Below are 26,650 nucleotides of genomic sequence, written 5' to 3'. Positions count from 1 at the left end.
CTCAACTTTGACAATCTCAAAAAAAAAAAAAAAAAATCTTAACTTTGACCGACCCCTGCCGCCGTCTGCCACCGCAGGAAAACCTATTAAAAAGGAAAATAAAAGATAAATTATGCTACAACTATGCTTGGAAGTGCAGTTTTTCCTTAGAAATATCTATTACCGAAAAACGTTTGTTGTTCAGTCCCTATACGTTTTCTCTTTGTCCGTATTCCCTACTTTTAACTTTCACTTACACTTCACTCCCTACCCCATCCAAAATGTCTGGAATACCCCTCTCTTAATACTAAATGACACCCGCCCATTTTATTCCTCTACAGAACACGTCTTTTGTAAAAACGTGCCGAACAAAAACATGGTTTTTCAGATATGTTTTTGTCGAACGAATACGTCTTTTCATGAATACGTTTTTTCGTGAAAATGTGTCGAACAAAGCACATTTTCCAGATACGAAACGTCGATTCGAATTTGAATAAACCCAACGTTGTGAATACTCGCAAAGAAGAATTGGTTGACGACGAGAAAATAAAAGAAAAGAGAAAAAAGGAAGAAGAAGATATACGAAAATACTGCAGAGTCGTCTTCAACCTCTAAGCAGAGAAATAGAAAACTAACCTGCTTTGAAGGTTCGGTTCTTGCCCTGAAACAATTGCATGTTTGTTTGAAAAATTAAGGAAACCCAATTTGAAAAACACTAAAATTACACAATAAATTTTGTGCTTCTGTTGTTGAGTAAAACACCTTCACGAAAACGTCTTGTTTTTTGTCGAACTGAACGATTTTGAGTAAGTGGATGAGTTTTGTGATTACACATGTTTAGTATATTGTAAGAGACATGTGCGTTCATACCCAGACCCTTTTGGTAAAAAAAACTCTATCTTTTTCGTTTTTTCGAGTTTGATTATTACTTTTTTAGCCGTGGTAGTGGACTAAATTACAGAGCATTTTCATATTCCCATAGAATTTATGTAGTGTTTAGTTTCTTACCCATTCGTATATTTTGTATTGTTTGTCGTATTCCCAGAAATGAGTTCAGAAAAAAAACCAGTCGGTTATGAACAAGAGGAAAAGGGAAAATGAGACTCGATGCTCCCCTCATCATTACATGAAAACGATGACCGCAGTAAAGGCAAGTATAGGACCCTTACAACGTGAGGCATTGAGTTTAAATTCATTTGCGCACTAAATAGACATGCCCAAATTGGGGAACATCTTTGCAAAGGTACAAAATTTGATGACGAGGTATAGTGTTGATTAAAATGAATTTGAGTTCGGGGATAGAAAACGTTCAATTGCGGTCCCGTTTGATCCGGTAGAATTTTCTACAACGCTGGGATTATACAGCGACGGACATGCAATTGACATCAATCTGAAAACCGACAATTATTGTCCTATTGTTACTAACCTCTTCGATGAAGATCTTAAAAATGCGAACCGAAATCGTATTGGTACTATGCTGGAAGAGTATGCGACAAGGATGAAAAAATGGAAGACTTCATTCGTTTGTACACTTTATACATCTGTAACTGTATTTTGTTTGCAATCCCTAGCCGAACATGTCTCTCTTTTATTTATCATTACATTAATAAAGTGTAGGGATGGCAATTTGACCCGCCCCGCCTCGAAAAAAAATGGGGCGGGTATGGGGATTGAATTTTTTTTTTACCATGTACGGGTACGGGGACGGGTTTGCCTATACCCGTCCCTGTACCCGCCCCGCATTATTGATATATATAATATATATTTATTAATTATTATATTAAATATAAATAATTAAATAGTAGTAATATATTAAATATTGACTAAAAATGGGAATTTTTAGGTTTCAATTATATAATTAAATATTAGTATTATAATTAAATATTAATTTATTTGTTGAATAAACCTTTAAATTATAAGTAAATTAAATATTTATTTATTAAAAAAAAATAGATGGGGATTTTTACCCGCCACGGTACCCGTAGGAATTTTATGGGGCGGGTATGTGGATTCTTTTTATAAAGTTCGGGGATTTTGACGGGGATAGGGATGGGAATTTCCATAATGGAGCGGGGATAGGGATGGGGATTTCCATAACGGGGCGGGGATGGGTATTGCAAAACCCGCCCCATTACCATCCCTAATAAAGTGGAGCATATATGATTGTTTGCATGAGGGATGGTTGTGTATGAGTATGGTTTGCCAAATGTCGCTTCACGTTGTTGATTGCGCGCCATATTTCAACGGTTGCACTATTGGACTATTGGTACGCTTGATGTACTTTTATATACTTATTCATAGAAGAACAATCCAATGAGTTAGAATTGTGCAAGCTTGGGTGCATGAGAGCATACCTTCCATGGGCAATCTAATATCTGTGGACATACGCCGTGCAGGATCCCCATTGCAAGAGAAGAAGTTGAGTCAACATTCAATGCAATAACGAGGTTTCGGGTGAAGAATCTGTATGCATTCCCCGAAGAGGAGAAATTTGCTGGCCGGAATACATCTACAGTTGGTGGTTCATCGCTGGATACCTCTCGTCTTCAGGATAAAGAAGAACAAATTGCATTGTTGAAAACCATAGAAATATTGAAGCAAAAGATGAAGAACACATTCGAAAGAAGAAGTCATTCAAAGTAGGAGTGAGCAAGTCGGACCCATCAACCCGCTACACCCGTCAAACCCGTGAAAAACCGCCCCGTTGGGACCGGACGGATAGATCCATCCATATGATTGGGTCCTAAAATGGTGAAGAACCGTGGGTTTGTGTCTTAGACGGGTTCAATTTTTTTTAATACCCGTGAAACCCGTCCCGCCCCGTCATACAAAACGACGTCGTTTTGTTTACATTACATAGTATAATAAATTAATAATATTAATGAACAAATAAAGTATCTGTATCAAATACATAAATCAACTAAACTATAATTGTGGAAGTAATAGCTATAAAGATTATGAAAATCACTAAGAAAATGTAGGAAAAAAAACATATATGTACAACGGTCAACGCCCGACAGAAAAAAAAAAAGGAAGAAAATGGTGTTGAATGGAGCTGAATAGCGTTGGTTATGCTTGAAAAAACTATATTTATTTTATTTAAAATTTGTCTTTAAAGTTATGAATTAGTTATTTTTGGTTTTATATTAATTTTTATTTACTCTTGACATTTATATTATTTATGTTTGGTTTCAATTTAAAATTTTATGTTATTCATTTTAGTTTCTAATTATTCTCCTGTAAAACTTATAAATTATATATATATATATAAAAATAGTTTAGACGATAACGGGTTTCGACCCGTAAAGGTTGAGTCCTACTACAAACCCGCCATGGACCCGCCTATCGTAAACCTGTTAAAAACCCATAAGTTTGGTTCTTCAAAATCAAGAACCGTTGTTTGACGGGACAAGGGCGGATTTTGATAGAACCCGCGGGTTTATGGCCCGCGCACACCCCTAATTCAAAGGGAGAATAACCCACAACACATGTAAGCTTTTATCTATCTATGTACATTTTCAGTACCTAGTTATATACGATACATACATAGATATATACGATATTAATGAGCATGTAATTTGACAAATTGTGAAGGACTTTGAGACGCCGATACAAGTTTTTCATAATGACACAAAAATAAAGACGACATAAATAAAGAAATTGAGAAAAAAGAAACAAAGGTCAAAAGAATTGCAGTGAAAAAAAAAGCCGATGATAGAGTAGATCGGGGGGTGGTCACTGAAGATGAGGAAGGGGACGGGGTACAAGAAAACCAGGAGGGAGACAGAGCAGACGACGAAGTCAAGAAAGAAGAGGAAAAGGACAATGATGGAGAAGAAGAGGAGAAACGATGTAGACATTATGCATACTGCTATTACACGTTTTCTATGTCATACATATACATTATCTTTGTAAAACATATACGTTGGATTTGTGAAACATATACTTGTTTTTTTAACAATATACGTGTTCTTGTAAACTATACGTGTTCTTTGTAAAACATATACGTCTGCTTTATAAAACATTTATGTTTCCTTTGTAAAACAGAACCTATGTGCGGAAATACTTCATGATTATTCAGATGAAAATGAATCAAACCAAGGCGGAGATGATAAAAATGAAAAAGACGACCATAACAGGGAACAAATGAATGAAGTCTATGAGGAAAATGGAGAGAACAAGGGGGAGAAACATGCACTGGTTGTCTACAGTCCCTCATCCATAGTTGTCTACAATCCGTCCTTCATGGTAAGTACAATGCGCATACTGCTGATAAACTGATTTAATACGTTTTCTGTGGCATGCATCTACTGTTTCGATGTAAAAGATACGTTTTCTTTGTAAATCATATACGTCGTTTGTATAAAATATATACGTTTAAATTATAAAACATATACTTGTCAACAGTATACGTGTTCACTGTAAAAATATACGTGTTCTTTGTAAAACACATACGTCTGCGTTATAAAACATATACATTTGCTTTGTTAAACATAACCTATGTGTGGAAATACTTCATGAAGGCGAGAGATGATGAAAATGAAAAAGATGATCATAACGGGGAACAGAAAAATGAGGTCGATGAGGAAAATGGAGAGGACGAGGGGGAGAGACAGGCACTGGTTGTCTACAGTCCGTCCTCCATGGTTAAGAGGATTAGGCAGAGAGGTGACCGCATGGTAAAGGGGAAGGAGCTTGGTTTTGTCAGTCCGGGAACCACTACGCCGGCACCTAAAAGATAACGGAAAGAACGTGGACGTGGACGTGGGCGCGGGCGCGTTACTCTTTTATCAATTGACATTATAGATGACATAGTTGGCAAGAACGATAAGCCTAAACGGGGTTACACTTTCAGTTATAAAGAGAAACTCACTTACACAGGGCGGTTTGAGATTCAAGATCACGAAAGAGTGGTCATTGATGAATTTATTATGAGAGGTGAATTTGAGCAAAATATTTGGTCAAAAAACTTCGCATGCGTCGATGGGTCCGAAATTGTAACACTACTATTCAGTAAGTGGGTTTCGAGTTTCGCAATCGATTCCTACTTATATTTGTTATGCAATCCAACCTCAGATAACTTTGCGGGACATTTGTCGATATGGTTCATTCACATGTCCAGGTAAAACCTTTTTTGCACTCATTGTGTTCGTTTAAGTGACTAGTACAAATACAGTTATGTTACATGTGTAATTTAATATGCGTAGGCAAATATTTTGTAGCGAATAAAGAAAGAAGGGTTGGATTTGTCGATGCTCAGTGACGAGGAGTTTGATCAGTTTCTGGTAGACGGCCACGGGTCGGTTCAAACCGGTTCACGGTTCACATTTTCCGGAACCGGAACCGGCCCATAGTATGGACGGTTCAGCGGGGCGGTTCAGGGCCTATCCGGGCCGGTTCCGGGTCGGCCCGGAAATTTTGAATTTTTTATTTTTTTTTATTTTTTTATGAATAAGTAAATTAAAAGAAGTACTTTTAAATAGAAAAAGGAAAATGAAATAAATGAAAAGTCAATTTAGAAGCACAAGTTTGAAATATTTGATGAATAAGTAAATTATAGGAAAAATTGGGGTGTGAGGGTATTTATAGGAAAAATTGGGGGGGCAAAAAAAATTCAAAAAAAGCAAAATTGGGGTGTGGGGGTATTTATAGGAAAAAAAGAGGGGTGGTGGGGGGGGGGGGGGGGGGGGGGGGGGAATTCAAAAAAAAAAAAATAACGGCCGGTTCACCCGGGCCGGTATAGTAGCCGTTATTTGCTTTTTTTTTGATTTTTTGATTTTTTATTTTTTTTATGAATCCGGGTGAACCGCCTGGCCGGCCCGGCGGTTCACGGTTCACCATTTCTCAGAACCGGGCCCGTCCCGGGTAGGACGGGCCGGTTCACTCGGTCAACGGGCCGGTTTGGGCCATCAACGGGCCGGTTCGGGCCAGGTCCGGGCCCAAAACCGGCCCGTGGCCGTGTCTAGTCTCTGGCACGGGTAAGCGAATTTAATCCATCCAACAGAGTTTTCATTAGGTACATTTTCTTTCCGATTTGCGATGGCATCCATTGGTACATGAATGTTTTGGACACGAGAGATAGAACTTTACATTTAATGAACTCGATCAAGAATGTCGCATACACATCCGTTGCTAATACAATTGTAAGTCCTTGTTTATTTATATTCACTCACGCGTGTTTCTTATAAATTAGAGTCAACAATTCTATGTTTTTGGATGTAGGCTTTGTTTTACAAGAGGTTTTTCTACAAAACTATGCAGCAGGAGTTGCCTCCGAACACAGTCGAAGATGTTATACCATCGCGCCAACCGGTGGGTACTAGTGATTGCGGTGTACATTTGTGTTCGAATGCTTACTGCTTTGCTAGAGACGATGAAAGTGTTTGGGCGGATGCGGAAACTTGCGCCATGACAAAGTGGCACGTTGTAATAGCATATGCATTATTGACCAGTAGTGCACTGTAGTGTATACACATTGGGTAGTTTTTGTATAACGGGATTTTTTTTGTATTTTGCGACACAGATGGTTTTGTTAAAAACTTGTGGTTATTTGTTTTATAAGGATGTTTTTTTTGTAAACAGGTACTATAGAATCATATGTGATAAGTTATATGAATATAAAGCTTTTTGCACATTACACCCATTAAATACGATGTGTGTCTGCTTCATATACGATTTGATCATTCCTCATATACGATTGACTTGTACGATTTGATTATTTCTCATATGTCGCCATATTTAATGCGACGCTGCCGTATACGTCGTTTGCCGGGGTCGTATATGGTTCTGCTGCATGGACGTATATACGAAGCACACTTGTGGTTTTCCCAAAGCGTTCACAACGTATACTCTGAGTTTGCCCACTAAACCTAAACCCATACATTACATGGGTCACATTATGTGTGAAAAGTAATAAATTGTGTGTGAAAAGTAATATCGTGTCAATCAAACGGTGGTTTCTGTTAATAATATTCACCACCATCAATTCTTTGGCAAGAGGCATAGACTCCAATATGCTATCATGATGTTGTCTATGTTCGCGTAGCATGGGAGCATATGCATATTTGTTGAAGAGAGATGTCCAGTGTTTTTTACTGTGCAGTGGGTACTTCGTTAAAACCAAAATAATGTGGAAAATAATTAATCATTTGTATACTGACTAAATAAAAAGCGTATAATGCATAAATGTATATAGTATTTAAAAAACAACTACGTTTTGTACATTTTTCTAAAATTATCAATCAAGTGCCGCAAACAATAAACATGATGGCTATTAGAGAACATCCTTGGGACTGCTTTGAGAAGCCCCGAGTGATGGTCGAAAAAGAAAGTAAAATTCACATACGATAAAATTCCGCGAGAAACTAAAATTTCTCCCAACCTGAAGCAAAACAATTCCCAATTCACGTCATTATCGGAACTAACAACTGTTGGGGATCGTGCATGTATACGCAGCGGAATTTAAAATTTTAGATCGAACTAGTTTCGATTACATGCAAAACTAATCACATAGTCAACGTACCATAATGCTTCCGCCATACATATGGTAATTATCGATTTAATTGAAAAACACGTAAAACCGAAAATTACGAAACATGCTTGTTCATCATTCAATAAAATCAAAACACGTAATCACATATTACTCATCTTCATAAATTATAATTCATACAGTCATGCTCGAATTAATTTACGAAAGTTTCGATTCATTTACCTCTTGTAGCGTGAGATTTCGACGAATCGAAATCCTAGAACGAGTCACGTACAAGCTGCAAATTACCAATCCTCGGGGCTGCAATTCACGGCTGGAACAAGCTGATCCAGTAAGCAACGAGCGGCGACGAACGGCAGCAGCAGCGGCGGCGCGTGGCAGCGGCAGCGACGGCGCGTGAGCGGCGGTGCGGCGCGTGCGGCGGTGCGTGGATTCGTCGGGGCAACAGCTCCTCTCCAATTAGGTTTCACCTCGTATTTTCGACCCACTCGAACTACAACACTAGATGTAAACGAGTTAGATAACAACACGAATAAAACGAAGGAAAAAGAGGAGAAAACCGGCGGTGTTTCCGGCGGTGGTCGGCGGTGGCGCGTGCGCGGCAGCAACGGCCGAAGGGGGCTGAGCGGCTAGGGTTTTTGGTGCTGAAAATCTGATCTCAAACTCTTGTTTGAGGTCTATTTATACCTAGGGTTTTCAACCCTAGCGGGCTTAAGTCATTGGGCTTGACCCACTGATGCATTAAACCCATTCCCTCGTCGGCCTCGTTTCTAATAAACGATCGTTCACAAAATTATAACAAAATTATATTTGTGACGAGCTCAAAGCCCTCGTCGATACGAGTGCCTCTTCGAAATTTCCAATTTCCAAAATTGGAAACTTCCACTTCAGTGGACTTGCTAAATCGGGAAACTTCCCAATTTAGAAAGTTCACTAAATTCCGCATTTCTCTCTTTCTCTACGTTTATTCCGATTCGCAATCCACAATTACGAATCTTGGATTCAATCATATCGACATCCAATCGTTCAAAGATTAACACATTAATCTATGCTTGTTGTTATCAAGGATCTATATTACACGAGAAGTGTGACCCTCAATGGTTCAGGTGTATGCTAGCCGTGGGCTCACAACTCTTTGTGATTCGAACAACACATTGTTCTTATACGAACTCCTCCCAAGAGTCCCGATTAGAGTAAAACTCATTTTACCTAATCCCGATCAAATCGGTGCCCAACGAATCAAGATTGGCGTCTAGCAACTACGCATCATGATTCCCTATATACAAATGAAGTGCCTGCAAGAACCTTATGATATAGTTAGCGTACAGTACGATCCCTTCGTAGCACATGTCCCGATTGAACTAGAGGCATTGGTTCACCGAGACCTCTTATAAAGTTCAATAACCGTGCGAACGTTCTAGGTATTATAAATCCGTTCGTGTGCGACTTAGGGAAACACATTTCCCTAATCACCCCACTATCAACTCTGGCCAGAGATTCCATGGATTATAAACCGTCAGAACACACAGGACATCCATGACTACTCAAGCGCTCGAATCCCCTACTACAATGCACAGACTTCACACTAGATTTCGGATTGCACGAACGTTGGCCCTTGGAGTGGTCCGCGGTGGGACTCAGGGACAGGTCACGATACAATCGGTCCTCTAGTGAAGTCACGGTGATATCTGGGTCTTAAGGACTAATGGTGTACAACTATATCTTAGAAACCTATTACTCGATGAATGAGAACCACTTATAGATTTCTAGGGCGAGGGAGTTCAGTGAACTCATCCAGTATGAGCACCCACTCAAGTATGCCGATGTCACAACACCGAGGACTGATGAGACGCAGTACACATACACTAAGTGCTAGTCTCAAAAGGGAAAGGCCGGTATCCTCATTATTGGCGTAACCCATCGACTAGGAACAAGGTTTAACAGTTACATTACATTGCTGAGTTATCTCACGATTCTACTAGATCAACTCACAGTAATTGAGTAACTCGTTAGGACTATATCTATGCTGCTTGCATGGGATAACAGATATAGAATGCCAAATAAGATATTTTATTATTACGAACGAAAAACGATTGTTTTATTACAAAGAAAAGAGAAAGACCACAGCCACAAGTTGGCTTGCCGGTCACCTACTCTAACAACAACAACATATGCAATCGTGAATAGATCATTGTCTGAATCCTGGCACACAGCACTAAGCAAGCATCATTTTTGCTTGTTTTTAATATATGTTCCATTCAAGAATATCATGGGCCTACATGCACGAACAAAACCATCGATACAAGCCCTACAAGCAAGAAACATCCGAACAAATTGGTGAGTAACGGGATCGATCTTATAATCTGCAATACTCCCTGGATTTGTGGTTTTTACGGCGGGGCAATATCTCATTAATTTATCATAAGACGTATGCTCAGCTCCATGGATGTTATGCATTGTTATTTCCTTACCCCTCCATGCTCTGTGATACTGAATATCCACACCTTAGTCTTTTTGGATATCAAACAATATTTCAATGGGTTTGTTTGCTGGAGTATATCTTAATTTTTCCTTCATTATAGCTGCAACCCAATTTGCATCAACTTTAGGATGACTTCTTGAACGGAGACTATCCATTTCACACGTGTGGTGAAGATCACATTTTCGGATTCAAAATAACGAATCTGCCGCATAAACTCGCCATTTGCATTCCACATCAATGCAAACAACTATTATTTTTTGCCGATCATTTTCCTTATAATTAAATGATCGCAAATTGGCAACACAATAGTTCTCTAGCATTACTCTAAACTCATCAGCACCTCTAAAACATTGACCCTCTCGTCTAATACAGTGTCTCCATGCATCAATTGAGGGTTTAAGAAGCACATCGTTCGCATCCACTTGTTCAAATAATACCAAGCTTTCAGATGAAAATAAATAATTAAATTAATCAACGGTTGTACTATACGTATTAATGTGAAGTGGTACGTCCTTAAGATACGTTATATACGATATGTGTCTGGGTGGATACTAACGGATATCGTCAAGTATAGAACACCACAGTAACGTACATACATATTGATCATGTGTGTATACGTGTTATATGTACACTAAATACGTTAATGTAAACATTAATACACGAATATTAACCTTGTACTGTCATGGCCGTTGTCACGCAAATGAGCCTCGTCGTCTCTCTCGTTTCTATTCAGAAACAGGTCAATGATGTTCATCTTCATAATCGAATGCATGAACACCATTGTGCGCACGTCCTCGTCGGTGTTCAACCTCACGTGAATTATTTCACGGGGGGCTAGGTATTCAAGTACCATTGTACTGTAATTTGCATCAGACCACCTCTGTCCCACAATCAAATAAAGGTCCACCAGAGTCGCATTATTCTTGATGACGAAGATATGGAGCTATCCCCTGGATCGACAACTTGCTAAGATTTCGACAGGGGGTTGTTGGTCGTCACTCTTTGCTTTCATTGTTCCCCTAGGTAGTAGAAATGCAGAGCTCAAATTAGGGCAAAGACGCAATAAAAAGGTCGGCCGATGCCAATAAAGACCAACGGCGACCAGAGACAGAGACAACAATGGGGCGACAAACACGACGGCGATCAGAGGCTGGGGGAGGCTGAGAGAACGAAGACGATCGTCGTATTTTTTTCACCTCGATAAGTTTAGAATGATGCAAGATACGAATATGTTTGGGGACAAGAATAATTAATTGAAAGTGGGTGTTTGACTTTAATTTAAACATCAAATCACTCGATGTACGTTATGTAAGTACAGTGTATACGTTCTTGGAGAACAATGGTATACAACTACAGTTCTCTATTCATACGATTAACGTACTCTTGTAATATTATTTATGAACACGCTGTATACATAACACATACGTTATGGTGAACAACAGTAAACAATTACAGTTCCCTAGTCATACAATTCTTTGTAACATCTAATACATTTATTTTTTCAATATATATTTAGTTTATTGATGTTTTTAAACATGCTTTAGGGACATGTAATGTCTACTAATTATTTATAAATTAAAATATTCTTAAACTTTAAATATTGAAAATCACGGTATTACACATTCAACACAAATGTACGTCTAGAGTACCTAATAAGTATAGTCGACTTATATATAACGTATATGTTATGTACCGAAAAGTATCATCAATGTGTGCGGTAATGTTTGCGGCGGAAGCAATTGCAGGAGAAGATTGCCCGTTGACCATGTTGTTTCTCCCAAAGTTGTTTCCGATTCACAATTACACATATCATATTCAATACCATTATACAATGCACAATCCATATCTTCGATGAAAATTCGTCAAGAACAAAAACCGATAATTAAAAAAGAAAAAGAAGAAGTGGAAGAGGAAGATGAAGAGTAAGAATAAAACGATGGAAACAAGCAGAGATGATGACAATTTGGAAAAAAAAACTTCTCGTTTTTTTTCACGGCATTTTTTAAATTTATTTTTGGTGAACGTTGGAGTTGTTTGGGAACTAAAATAATTGATTGGAGTAGGAATATGGAGTGTTTGGTTATGAGTATAGTAATATATAGAAGAAAAAAGAAATATAAAATCAATTATCGAAGGGCAAACATGTCAATTCAAGTGGGTACGGAGTGAAGTGTAAGTGAAAGTTAAAAGTAGGAAATGCAGTTAAAGAAAAAACGTATAAGGACTGAACAACAAACATTTTTGGGCAATAGGTATTTATGAGAAAAACCCTAATTGGAAGTTAGATTTAGATACACAATATTCTACTACCACTAGGTCATTTTATACATTTGTGTTGTGAATTAATGATTCATTTATTTATATCGTAGAAACATTAATTATCACATAAACATTAATTTTCTTAATAACATTAATATTCGCAATAACTCTATTTTTTTTTTACTATTTTTGTTTACAGTAAAATTAACTACTACAGTAAAGTTAATTATCGCAGTAACATTAATTCTCATGATAACATTTACTATCACATGAGTAACATTAATGTTCACAGTTACACTTAATTTATAAATTTTTTTTGGTAACATTAATATTTTTACAATTTTTCTTTTCACAATAAAAAAATAATTTCTACACTAACATTAATTTTACCATTAATATTAATTTATTTTTTTACAGTTTATTTTTCTATGTAACATTAATATTCACATTAACATTAATTTTCATATTAACACTATTTTTTTCCATATTTTTTTCTTTCTACAAGAACATTAGTTTTCACAGTAACAATATTATTCGCAGTAACGTGCATTTTTGTTTTAAGTTTTCTTTTTTCTCTACCCTTCAGCTAATGTACTACTATGTTGATCCAGTATACATTTTACTGTTGACAAAAATATAATACCGTTATTTTACTGCTCACCACAAGAGAATATTGTTATCGTTTTGACGTACCACAACATAATAATATTATTTACTTATTGACCACAACATAATCATAAAAAGAAAGGTAATAATAAATAATTAATGTTGGCGTGTTGACCTGTATTGATCTGTCAACGCATCTATATCCTCTATCAACACAACAATATTACTTAAAAAAGAAGAAGAAAATATTAAAAGAAGAAGAAGAAGAAGAAGAAGAAGAAGAAGAAGAAGAAGAAGAAGAAGAAGAAGAAGAAGAAGAGAGGATTGTAAAACAAAATCATAAAAAAAAACAAAAAAAACTATCCTGACGGACTTGACCGATCAAAAATAGTTAATAGAAACAAAATTATGCTTCTTGTACCAAATAGCATAAATTTTCTAGTGGTAATAGAACTTTGTATATTTAACTAAAAATGGACATTTTAGTTGTCGGAGCAATAATTTAATATGTTCAACTTTCAAGATATGCTCATGCAACTTTTTTTTTGGGGACAAAGTGCAAAAAACGGTTATGTGAAATAACATATGATATTATTCCCTTTTTTTGTATGTGATATATATATATATACACACACACACACGTTGATTGCTATTATGATGACATAATGTTGATGACTTGTGGAAACGTATGATTATATGTTTTGAATTGATTATACCGTTTTATATAAATTAGAAATTTTAAAGAAGAAAATTATTTGATCTTATTAGTTAGCAAGATTGGTGATGTCTTTACTATGGTAAGTACAATTTCGATATAACATGGTTATATTATTTTGAGTTGAATGGCAGCGTAGCATGTGAGAATCTTTTTCCTTAGCGTTGTTCACTCTGCTCAAACCAATCGAAGGGAAGTCAAGTTGTAAATTTCAACCAATTCTCGTGCAGCCAGAATTGCTTAAGCAAATTAAAGAAACCAGCACAAAAATTCAGTCAACCATAAATTATTTATTTTAGGTCATGGGGTATTGCCATTATTGCATAGGAACCTATGATGCACGGACACTTCTAGAAGGTGAAGAGTCCCCGTATCCGATACCTGGACACTCCCGGACACTTCTCGGACACCCGTGTCGGGCCGTGTCGTAATTTCGCTAACAGTAGGACACCCGTATCGGGCAGTGTCCACAATTTTAAGAAAGTTGGGACACTTTTCTTACGTTGTAAGAGAGAGCTCTAATAAAAAAAAATGCGCATTTTCTTTTCTCTGTAATACACATTTCCTCTGTTTTCTTTGTGAGTCCACCCAAAACTCCAAAAGTCTAGCATGCGACGACGATCAAGAACACGAGCAACAAGGGCGAGTGGTTCTCTTATGCGATGACGACTTATACATATTTTTTACAATTATAAAGGTACCCCTATATTTTTATTATTTATAAATATACCCCTATATTTTTTATATTTACGCGTATCCCCCACGTGTCCGTATCCTAGTTTTTTAGAAATGTCGTATCACCGTGTCCGTATCCGCGTATCGTCGTGTCCACGTATCCGTGTCCGTGCACCATAGATAGGAACCTTTGAGTTGCATAGGAACCTTTGACCGGTGAACCGGCCCGTACTACATGCGGTTCGGCGGGCCGGGACGGCCCGCCGGTTCACTCCGGTTCCGGGTCGGCCCGGAAAATTATATATATATATATATATATATATATATATATATATATATATATATATATATATATATATATATATATATATATATATATATATATATATATATATATGTATATATTCTTTTTTGAAAAATACTTTATGGATAAATAAATTAAGAGAATTAATTTTAAATAGGAAAAAAAAAGGAAATAAATAAAAGGACTTGAACTTAATTTTATAGGAAAAAAATGAGGTGTGAGTGTATTTATAGGAAAAAATGCGGGGGAAAAAAATTCAAAAAAGAGTAAATAACGGCCGGTTCAGCTTTTTTTTAGCTTTTTTCAGTTTTTTTTTTTTTTTTAAATCCGGGTGCCGGGCCGGCCTAGCGGTTCACGGTTCACCAATTCATAGAACCGGGCCCGTCCCGGGGACGACGGGCCGGTTCACCGGTCAACGGTTTTGGCCGGTTTGTCAACGGGCCGGTTCTGGGCCGAAAACCGGCCCATGGCCGTATCTACTCCCATCCCCCCTTCGTACTTCTTCTCCAACCGAAGGAGCTTCTGTCACATTTTTTCCACACCGACTCTCACTATATTATTATTATTATTATTATTATTATTATTATTATTATTATTATTATTATTATTATTATTATTATTATTATTATTATTATTATTATTATTATTATTATTATTATTATTATTATTATTATTATTATTATTATTATTATTATTATTATTATTTTTATTATTATTATTATTATTATTAATTTTTAACTTAAAAAGAATAGTGTTAGATAAATAAAAAAAATAAGAGAAAACTAAAATAAAATAAAATAAATCAACAAATAAGAAAATAAGAAACTAAAAATAAATAAAGAAAAAAAGAAAAGAAAAAAGGAAAAAGGAAAAAAAAAAGAGCGAATAATGGGTGGGTCACGTGGAAGAAGAAAGAAAAATAATAAATAAACAAGAAAATTTGAGGATACCAACGTACAAACGTGCGAGAGCCCAGGATTGAAGCCTGGGATCAATTCACCTGCCCAGCCACCCCACTCCAGGATGGGCTTCGGGGCGGTTTTTGCATTCCCCGCACCCACCCCATCCCGCAATGGATGCACATTTCATTAATATGTACCTGTCGTGCTAAAAATTTGTGGGTACCCGCCCCGTTAAAAAAACCCGTTATGTTTAAAAAAAAATTAATTGTGAGACTTTAGGTTTACTAATAATAATATGAATCTAAAAGGTACTGAACAAAAAATAATATGAAAGGTTTTTAATTTTAAAATATAATATATAAATAAATAAAATATAATAAATTAATATAGATTTACATGCGGGGCGGGTACCAGGCGGGTCTATGGGGCGGGTATGCATAAACCCGTACCGCCTCGAACCTGTTTCCGGGGGGAAAAAGTGAAACTCGTATCCTCTCCATTTATTTGCAGGACGGGATTGCCCGTAAATTTCGGGGCGGGTACCCGCGGTTCAGATAAAAATTGTCATCCCTATCACCCCTCTCCACTTGAGAGATGACCCCGGCCCCACCCCAGCTCCTCCCCTATTTGATAGGAGACGCCCTTAGAATTTTCAATTTTTATTTTAAATTTTCTTTTAAATAACTAAATATGGTATGACTAAATTTGTTTTAAGAACTAGGGGCCCTTAAATAAACATTGATATATAATGAGCATTTTTCAAAATTCGGAGCTCTTAAATTCGTAAAATAATGGGGGCCCAAGGCGACCGTTTTTTTTTTCCGGCTCCCATCAAAACTGGCTTGTGTGAAAACTTGAAAATTAAAAAAATTAAATCCATCTATTAGGGGTGTGCGCGGGTCGTAAACTTGCGGGTTCTAACAAAAATCGCCCTTGTCCCGTCGACCAACGGTTCTTGATTTTAAGGAACCAAACTTGTGGGTTTTCCACGGGTTTAGAATAGACGGGTCTTCAAAACCCGTCGTAATGTAAAAAAAAAATCTGTAATAATTTATAAGTTTTACGCGAAATTATTTAGAAATTAAAATGACTGACCAAGCGTAAAATTTTAAATTGAAACAAACGTGAATAACATCAATGATAAATCTCACGAGTAAATCAAAATCAATACGTTTTAACCATAAATCCAAAAAAGAGTAACTAAATACAAACATTTATAAGATAATATTTAAAATAAAATAGATAATCGTAGACAAAACGAGACGATATCGTCATTATAGATATAAGTTTTGACATGTCAGAGATATTTTATTAATGTATTATACATTATTAATCTATTATACTACATAATATAAACAAAACAACGTCTCGTTTTGTATAATAGCGGAGCGGGACGGATTTCACGAGTATTAATTTTTTTTGAATCCGTCTTAAATTCAAACCTGCGGATCTTGTCCTTTTCAGGACCCAATCCTATAGATGGATCTATCCGTCCGGTCCTAGTAGGGCGATTTTTATCGAGTTTGACGGGTTCAACGGGATGATGGGTCCGACTTGCTCACCCCTACCAAAGACCTTTGGGTTGTGATTTTGCAAGTGTAAAAAGAGGGGCAAAGTGTTTGAATTTAAAAGAGAGAAAGAGAGTGAAGAGAAGGGAGAAGAAAGCACCTGATGATAACTTCAAAGAAATCGTATGATATAAAATCCTTCCTAACAACCGTTCTTCATTTTTATTTGAAACTTCCTATTTTACTATTTTATTTCATTTTTGTATTCTCCATTCATTCAGTATATTTAGTAAATTCGCTTATGATTTTTTTTTTATATCGAAAATATAACAATTGATCGGACACTCGTCTAACATACTAACTTTGAACATATTTTCAGTCTATAATTTTTTGTAGGGGTTTTTGTGCATAAGTTCCCAACCAAACATGTTTATTATTCTAGGTTTAGGGGTTATATCTCTTTCACCAATAAACTCATCTCTTTAATATTTATTATAAATGAATGCAACATTCATGTATATGCCAATATTACCCTCAACCATTTATACCCAATTTTTAATTGTAACCCCCAATTTAATCAATTTTGTCCACAAAAATTCAATTTTGACTTTTTTTTGGAGCATACTTTAATATGCTCCAATTTCATCCTTAACTTTATTTAATCTTAATTTGACCCCAAATTTCGCAAATTATTCAATTTTGACCAAAAAAATTTTTTTGCCGCCGGATTCCGGCATTGACTTTTCAAAAAAAAAAATTTCTTTCGGATTTTTTCGCCGGTCTCCGGCGTTGACTTTTTTTTTTTTTTTTTTTTTTTTGCTTTTTGCTTTTTTCTTTTCTTTTCTTCCGATTTTTTTCGCCGGTTTCCGGCGGTCTCTGGCGTTTTTTTATTTAGTGTTTTTTTTTTATTGGTTTGTTTTGTTTTTTTTTTTTTAACGTCTGCCGCTAAACGTTGACCGTAATTGTGCTGTCACTGACAGTAAATTAACGTAATTATACTGTCAATGACAGTTAATTAACGTAATTGTACTACCGTTGACAATACATTTATGTAAGTGTGCTGCCGTTGACAGTAAATTAATGTAATATAGTATTTTTTTTTTTTTTTTGTTGTTTTTTTTTTTTTGTTTGATTTGTTGACAAGTCAACGTTATTATATTACTGTCGTTGACAGTAAAATAACTGTAAACACAATAATATTACTGTCAACAACATCAATATTATTATTTTTTTGGATTTTTTGTTTTGTTTGATTTATTCACTGAGTAACGTAATAATATTACTGTATATTATTGTAATATTACTGTAAACACAATAATATTACCGTGGTTGACGGTAATATTACTGTTGTTATGGTAATATTGCTGTCAACCACATCAATATTATTATTTTGTTTGAATTTTTTGTTTGTTTGAGTTATTCACGGATTAACGTAATAATATTACTGTCTATTATTGTAATATTACTGTGGTTGACGGTAATATTACTGTTGTTATAGCAATATTACTGTCACTCACAGTAATATTAATTCTTTTGGCTTTTTATTATGTTTACATTTGTTGAACGGTCAACATAGTAATATTACTCTATTACACAATAATAATGAGTTTTGTTATGTTAATATTATTGTGCTAGAGATTAATATAGCAATATTACTGTGTTAAACTGTAGTTTAGTTAATTTTACTGTGTTTAACAGTAAGATAGTTAATATTACTGTCAATCACAGCAATATTGTTGTTTAAACGAAAAAAAAAGTAACAGAAAAAAAGAAAAGAAGAAAAAAAAAATGGAAAAAGTCAACGCCGGAGACCGGCGTTGACCGCCGGTCAACGTCAGAAACTGACGAAAAAATCCGGAAGAAAAAAAAAATTAAAAGTCAAGGCCGGAATCCGGCGGGAAAAGAAAAAGTTTTTGAAAAAAAAAAGTTTTGGGTCAAAATTGAATAATTTGTGAAATTTTAAGTCAAATTGAGGTTAAATAAAATTAAGGATGAAATTGGAGCATATTAAAGTATGAGGGGTTATTTTAGTCCTTTACGAAAATCTGGAACATGTGTGGACTTCTTGGTAAAAGAGATTTCTGTCTGGATCTCTTTATGAATAAGTACCCATTGATGGGCTTATTTGTAATGATCCCTTTTTTTTACAATGAAGGAATCCACAACCAAGTATATGGACCGAATAAATTTCCACTCTTGTGCAATTGACTTAAAATATGTGACAAGCTCGATCTTATGAACCTTGATAAGAAGATTTTGGGTCAATTGATACATACTCACTTGCTACAACCGCGAGGACATCTCTTACCAGACATCGTTGAATCGATTCCACATCATATATTAAAATTATGTAATAATATTAATATGAATCGAGCATATCAATGCAGTTATTTGTTTTGAATTTTTCATACGCCAAGTAAGTACTTTTCTTGCAATTCAACCTAATACTACTTTTGTTTCTCAAACAAATACATATTGCGTCCACAATATATATATACTTCGTATAGAGAGTAAATTACATTTACACCCTAAAGTATGCTAAGACAACTTTAAGGTTCTTGTGGTATTGGTAATTACAGTCACTCTTCTGAATCAATTACCAGAGCCAAAATTTCATATCCTAGGGACCGATATGGACTATAATTGTTTCCCAATAGATCGTTAATGCTATCATAGATGAAAATTTATAAATTTTATATAAAATAATAAGAATTTAAGAAATATAACGAGAGTCATGTCACCCCAAGCCTCTATGTTGTCATCACCACTGCCATAAACTAATAATCTGTTAAAACCCTAACAAAAAAACTTAGGTTGCGGCTATATGCAAGACTAATTCCACTTGTGCAAGACCAAATTAAAATTTTCAATGTATAAATACTATAATACCCTTATTTATTAAAAAAATAAAAAAATTCAATTATGCAAGACCAAAAATTCAAAAACACAAAAAACCCTATCACAAGACCACAAAACCACAAGACCAACTATCATCTTCTCCATCTTCCAAAACTCTCAAGACCTTTCTCCTTCCTCCTCCATTAACCCACCAAACCTAGAAATTCAAAATCATCAAAACTCAACAAATCTTACAAAGATGGCAAGTATGGAGTCAGAAGACATCAAAATAGAAGATTCTACGATGAAAGAACCCAAGAATGTATGCATTTATGGGTTTTTTTTAGCTAGAATATCGATTTTCCAAACAAAATCCCGCGCAAACGAATTCGACATGTACAGGTCGAAATTTACAGGTAAAAATCGACATTTAGATGTCGAATTTGAGGTATAAAATTCGACATTTAGATGTCGATTTTTAGGTATAAAATTCGACATTTGAATTTGTGCTACAAATTCGACATGTCAATGTCGATTTTTACCTATGAAATTCGACGCTTAAGTGTCGATTTGTAGCATAGTTTTTCGACACCTTGGTGTCGATTTTTGTTTTTTTCTCATTATTTGTATTTGGTCTTACATGACAAAAAAAAGTCAATTTAATTTATGGGCATACTTGTCATTCCATCTTAATAAAATAGAATCTTTTGGAATCTTTCTTTAATTTGGTCTTGCACAAGTGGATTGAGTATTGCATATAGCCGCAGCAAAAAACTTATCCAACGCATTATTCCGTTAGATTTCTAACAATGTTTCACCGGTGATTATAATATCAATATTACAAAAACCTTAAAATTATTTTAGCAATGTCTGGTGGTGTAAGTATACGTATCCCACTTGATCAAATAAATAAACTGGACCACCCTCGCAAACCTAAACAAATGGAATAGAAACACATAGGCGCACACAGACACACAAACACACACACAAATACATATATAAAACCCAAAGACCAGAGAGAGAAAGTTCATACTTGAAGAACAGCTACACCCCTTTTTCCCTCACTGAAAAAGCATATACACACACTCGTTTGCGTGAGTGTGTGTGTGTAAAAAAAAACCCCCAAAAAACAAAAAGGGGTTAGAAAAGTAGGGTAATTAGGTTTAGCAGGGAGGGCAAAATTATGGACCCAGCGAGTTTGGACAGGATTATCGAGAAATTGATCGATGTCCGATCGTCAAAGCCGGGGAAATTAGTGCAGCTCGCAGAAGCCGAGATTAAGCAGCTCTGTGTTGCTTCTCGTGAAATCTTCATCAGCCAGCCCAATCTCCTTGAACTTGAAGCACCCATCAAAATTTGTGGTATTATACAAATTTCCCCTCTTTTCGATTTTCAATTATTTTGTTGTTTGTTTGCCTATATGCGTGTTGGAAATTATTGATTTTTCAGATGGGTTTTTTTGATACTCACTGAAATTTCGAGTGCTCTAGGGTTATGGGTGTTTCGTGTTCGTTGGTTGGCTTTGTTTGCGGTATCGTGGGATTTTTAGTACTTGGTATTTTAGGACTGTGTTTGTGTCATTTTTTATTTATTTAGTTCTTCATATGAGGATGACGAATGGTTTGTTTTTTGACCTTCCTTGGTACTGGATTGTGTTCACTTGAGGATTTTGGGGCTTGAATGCTTTCTTTCGGTTCACAAATTTTATCGTAAACTAGTTGAACAAACCTCTTCTAGATTTTCTGTTATATGATTTACATGAATTAACCTGACTGGAAAACTCGAAAAATTAGTTGCATCATCCCTTTTGCTCCCTAGAACCAAAACCGAAAACAAAGCCGAAACCGAACCTCAGCTATGTACTTAAAAATTAGGATATAATACTTTCTTTCGCATTTGGACATATTGGAATTAAGTTTTGAAATATTTCTATTCGGGTTTAGTTGTTCGGAAGTATAATTTTAGAAAACAAGAAACATAAATACAATAGTGAAAGCTTTCCATGATTACTTGTTCTCTGTTGCCAATCTTGTTTGTCGCTGTTTGACTTATTAAGCTGAAACTTTATGTGCCTAGGTGCAGCACCACTTTTTTAGTTTTAAGTGAAACACTTGTTATAAAGTCTTGTTCGTACTATTTAGACAATTGACAAATGATTAGTTGTTATAGGGAGTGGCTCTAAGCAGGATTCACTTAAAACTCTTGGACGAACGCTGAACACAGTTTCTTTTCGAGTGTCTTCAGGAAAATTTAAGGACAAGGAATTAGATGAATTTTTATTGTTTTTAGGCATCACATCCATTGTGGAATTGCACGTCATAATCGGAAGAAATCTTGAACTGTATTTGGGAAGCTCAACTAGTGATGTCAATAGCAAAATCTTCAATGTTCGATTAAAAAATTATATATCAAAGTATCCCTTGATCCTGCTAAAATTTAAACTTTTTCTAAAGAACATAAAGACTATTCCTACATTGAGTCAATTTATTTATTCAATCACGATCATGAAACATAAACTACTTGCCAATAACCAATTGACCGAGTTATCAGAGAAGATGTATCAAAAATCTATTTGAATAGGAATCCGTTTTCTGATAGATCCTCAGTTTCAAAAAATTACATTTTGCTTTCAAGTTTCTTTCTTGGTTTCTTTCTTTCTTTCTCACGTTCATTCTTTTGTAAGGTCTATTTAGTTTTATAGCTATTTATTAGTTATTAGTTGCCTTTTTTCTGTCCATCAATGTCAGTCTTGTTCTAACTTGAAAGCAAGGTAGTTAAAATCGGGATTTAAATCGTAAATACGTAATATTTTACGATTTTACACCTTCACGAATAGCAATCGTAGTGAAATTGCATGTTCCTTAAAATCGGTTGAAATCGGGAGTAGAATTGTTAACATTGTTAAAATCGCTTTTTCTTTTTTTTGCAATTTTTATGATTTCAATCTTAGTCAAAATTCGAGCTGAAATTTACTAACATTCCATCGCGATTCGGGAAGAGGAAATTACGTTTCGTTTATCCCAGGACCCAAGCAAGAGAACATCCAATAGCTAGTTCATTAGTTTTTAATTACGTTTAATTTATGCTAGAGTATGTTTCATTTATGCTGAAACATGTTTTATGTATGTTATGACTTGTTTTATTTGTGTTAGTAGATGTTTTCTAAGTACTAATATATATATATATATATATATATATATATATATATATATAGACACACACACACAATATATGTGAAGTCTTACAATTTTATGATCCGATTCAACTTAAAATCCCGATTTTGACTACCTTGCTTGAAAGACATGCTGATTAGTGTCGAATCAGTGTAAAATGTCACCGTGTTGGTTCCGATAAACTAACCATATCAATTTTTTTTTTAATTATTTCAGGCGATATTCATGGGCAATACAGTGATCTCTTAAGGCTTTTCGAGTACGGCGGTTTCCCTCCAAAATCCAACTACCTATTCTTGGGCGACTACGTCGATCGTGGAAAACAGAGCCTCGAGACAATATGCTTATTACTCGCGTACAAAATCAAATACCCCGAAAACTTCTTCCTTCTAAGAGGAAACCACGAATGCGCTTCTATAAACAGGATCTACGGATTCTACGACGAATGCAAACGCCGCTTCAATGTCAAACTATGGAAATCATTCACCGACTCATTTAACTGCCTCCCTGTCGCCGCACTAGTTGACGAAAAGATATTATGCATGCATGGCGGACTTTCACCCGAACTGAATAACCTCGATCAGATTAGAAGTTTGCCTCGACCCACTGCTATACCGGACACCGGCTTGCTTTGTGATTTACTGTGGGCGGACCCCGGTAAAGATGTTAAAGGATGGGGGATGAATGATAGAGGAGTTTCGTTTACTTTTGGACCTGATAAAGTTTCGGAGTTCTTGACCAAGCATGATTTGGACCTCGTTTGTCGTGCTCATCAGGTAAAGATTTTTTTTTTAATATTATTATTTTATTATTTGAATAATCTAATTGTGGTATATTTTTGCAGGTTGTGGAGGATGGGTATGAATTCTTTGCGGAAAGGCAGCTTGTTACGATATTTTCGGCACCAAACTACTGTGGGGAATTCGACAATGCTGGTGCTTTGATGAGTGTGGATGAGAACTTGATGTGCTCGTTTCAAATTCTGAAGCCAGCTGAAAGGAAAAACAAGTTCATGATGGCCACTAGGATGTGATGTGGCACTGCTCCGTAATTTCCAAGGTCAGCTCAAGTTGTTGCTTAATGGTTTTTTTTTTTTTTTTAATCCTTAATTAATATAGGGGTAATAAATAAAATTCAACGAGGCCTCTTTCCTAGCTTTGCTTGACTTGTCACAACCTACGAACAAACTTCCATATAATTAAAGAGAGAGAAAACGGAAGTTGTAGTATTGCCAAAAAGTGAAGTTTCGAAATTGTTGCTAAAGGAAATGTCACGGAAAAATGTGTTAAAAACTGTGTAGTACTATAGTTCCTCTTTAGTTAACGAATCTGCAAGGTGGGCATGTGTATTTTGATCACACATATCTTCAATATCTTTATGTATCCGTAATATTATAATCTTATCAAATCAATTGCTTGTCGAGTCTTAATTTGATCCACCTCCCGGGACCAGTTCGATTAAACCTATCCTTGGTAGCAAGTGATTTCCTTTCCAAAATCTATTAATCAAATGTAAAATAATTTTTCCTTGTGGAATTCGCTATAATTCGAGTATACTCAAATGGTGATTGGTTCAATCCAAAGTAAACAAAAGAGAGGATAACTTGTTGAATGATTACTATGATCAATATATATATATATCTTATATATCTTATCACTCTTTGAATTTCGTTGCAGGTTTGTTGACCAATAGAAATTAAAGAGTAATGTATTTTATTTTTTCTCAAGTGTAACGGATATCACGTATTTCACATAAATGTGAGGAGCGTCCACAATCCTCCTGTTTGCAGTAAAATCCAATAACGAAATGCGTAGCATGAAAGCAAGAAAGAAATGGTTCTGAAATTAATTACTGTCGTTTATAATTGGTTCTTTGATAATTTTTACCCATTAATCTAACTGTTTGATCTGTAACTGTGTATTTGCTTATTCATGATTGCAATTTCACTGCAAGTTGACTCATTTTTTTTTCCATAAGCTTTTCGAAACAGCGTGTAAAACTAATTTAGTTATCATGAAAAAGTGGGGGGCCGACACTTGTTTTGCAATTACTTGACATTGAAGATTACCTCTTAAGAACTTATGTATCGTATCAGTTCCGTTGATTCTACTATTAGTTTAGTTTTTTGCTTCTTTTGCCTTTACAATCCCCCCCCCCCCCCCCTCTCTCTCTCTCTCCCCTCCATCCCTCTCCCTCCCTCCCTCCCTCTCGTTTGGCTTCAATCAGTTTGTTTATCTTATTTGCCTCTTTGTTTGGCTTTCAGCTCCTTTAGATGCTCATTTCGACAATTTGTTCAAAGTTTATTTATTTCTAACTTGGCTTGTTATTTACGTAATCCAAATATACACGGAAAGCATGCTCCATCTTTAACTCTGTTTTCTTGCTTGATGCTGCAGGTGCCACCCATTGATTAGAACAAGTTACAGATGCAGCTGTTTTAAACATGGAACAAGAACCTGTCTTAAGATAGATTTAGTTTTTGCTTAAGAATGAGTTTGTTTTGGTGCTTAGTCTCATGGAATTAAGCTTAAGGCTGTAATTTGTGATGGGGTTTTCTTTTCCATGTAGATAAAAAAAAATAACTATTTGAAACCATGTTATTATACTGAAACCACCTAAAAAACAGCCAATTTATTATGTCCAAATTCCAACTCTACTTGGAGAGCCTCTAAGAATTATTGTGTGTTTTTCATATTAGCTAAAATACCGTTTTCTAGGTAGAGATCGATCATGTCGTTGAATGATCGGTTTAATTTGTCGTATCTGATCGAAAACGTGTTACGAGATTCCTTTTTTTTTTTTTTTTTTGATATATATATATATATATATATATATATATATATATATATATATATATAAAAGCCATGAATCTGTTCCTATGACAATTGATTATTTCACTTGATTCTTGTGTATATGAAATGCAAATATCAAAATTTGAAGCCATTTTGCCCCCTTTTTTTTTTTTGATAATTCAAATATATTAATACGGAAAAGAAAAAGTACAACAGTCGACGATGGAATAGCCACCGTCGCGAAAACAAGAAACGGGCAAAACATTAAGAGGAATAAAACCGGTCCAAAAAGAAGAGAGCCCATGCTGCAAGATTATGTGAGGCGAAATTGGCGTTTCTTGAAATAAACTTGAAGCGCCATTTTGGCCAAAGACCCCAGAATTTTTTGATATCCCGAATGATGGTTTTGACATTCCAGTCAATAGTGCCCCCTTGAACGTGTAAGAAGTAACGCTTCATATATATTATATAGAGTCGTGTAAGAGGTCGATAATTTTTCCCCCATATGACAAATTCGTGTAACAACATAACTAGACTTGTAGCCAAATTGAGTCGAGCCGAACCCATTGTTATTCAAGTTTGTTGATTTCGAATATTAAAACTTATTTTAAGCCTAATTTGATAAAAAATCGAGTCCAGTCAATCTCAAAATATATTTAATCTAGTAAAACAATGAAACTTAATCATGTGTGATAAAATATTCTAGGGAATAGGTGGAGATAGGGCCGGGCATGGGTCGGTTTTATCGGCCAACCGACCCACTTTCGACCAGCTTCTTTCGGTCGATAATTTTTTCGGCTGATAATTTTGTTATCGGACCGGTAATATTAACCGACCCATATATACATGGGCCGATCGGTGGATTCAGTATACTCAATAATCTGTTGGCCGATATTATTAGCCTACCGACTTCTTTTAATAATTTTTT

At 35.5% G+C, this 26,650-nt stretch overlaps 1 protein-coding gene across 2 annotated transcripts; it reads left to right on the top strand.

Moving 5' to 3' along the window:
* The first annotated feature begins 20,670 nt into the window (after positions 1–20,670).
* Positions 20,671–25,575, top strand: LOC105960422 (serine/threonine-protein phosphatase PP1 isozyme 3). 2 transcript variants are annotated; one of them, XM_012984591.2, is made up of 4 exons: positions 20,671–21,118; positions 23,147–23,706; positions 23,775–23,989; positions 25,327–25,575. In XM_012984591.2, the coding sequence occupies exons 1-3, from the start codon at positions 20,941–20,943 to the stop codon at positions 23,961–23,963; spliced, it is 927 nt and encodes a 308-aa protein (XP_012840045.1). In that variant the 5' UTR covers positions 20,671–20,940; the 3' UTR covers positions 23,964–23,989; positions 25,327–25,575. The 2 variants fall into 2 exon arrangements, with proteins under 2 accessions (XP_012840045.1, XP_012840046.1); XM_012984592.2 differs by having other exon boundaries at positions 20,674–21,118; positions 24,607–25,575.
* The last annotated feature ends 1,075 nt before the right edge of the window (positions 25,576–26,650 follow it).

This window comes from Erythranthe guttata, chromosome 6, assembly GCF_056151865.1.
Source record: "Erythranthe guttata isolate IM_541 chromosome 6, IM_541, whole genome shotgun sequence".
Classification (NCBI taxonomy): domain Eukaryota; kingdom Viridiplantae; phylum Streptophyta; class Magnoliopsida; order Lamiales; family Phrymaceae; genus Erythranthe; species Erythranthe guttata.
The sequence above is the reverse complement of the archived record's forward strand: the minus strand, read 5'-3'. Positions and strand labels throughout refer to the sequence as shown.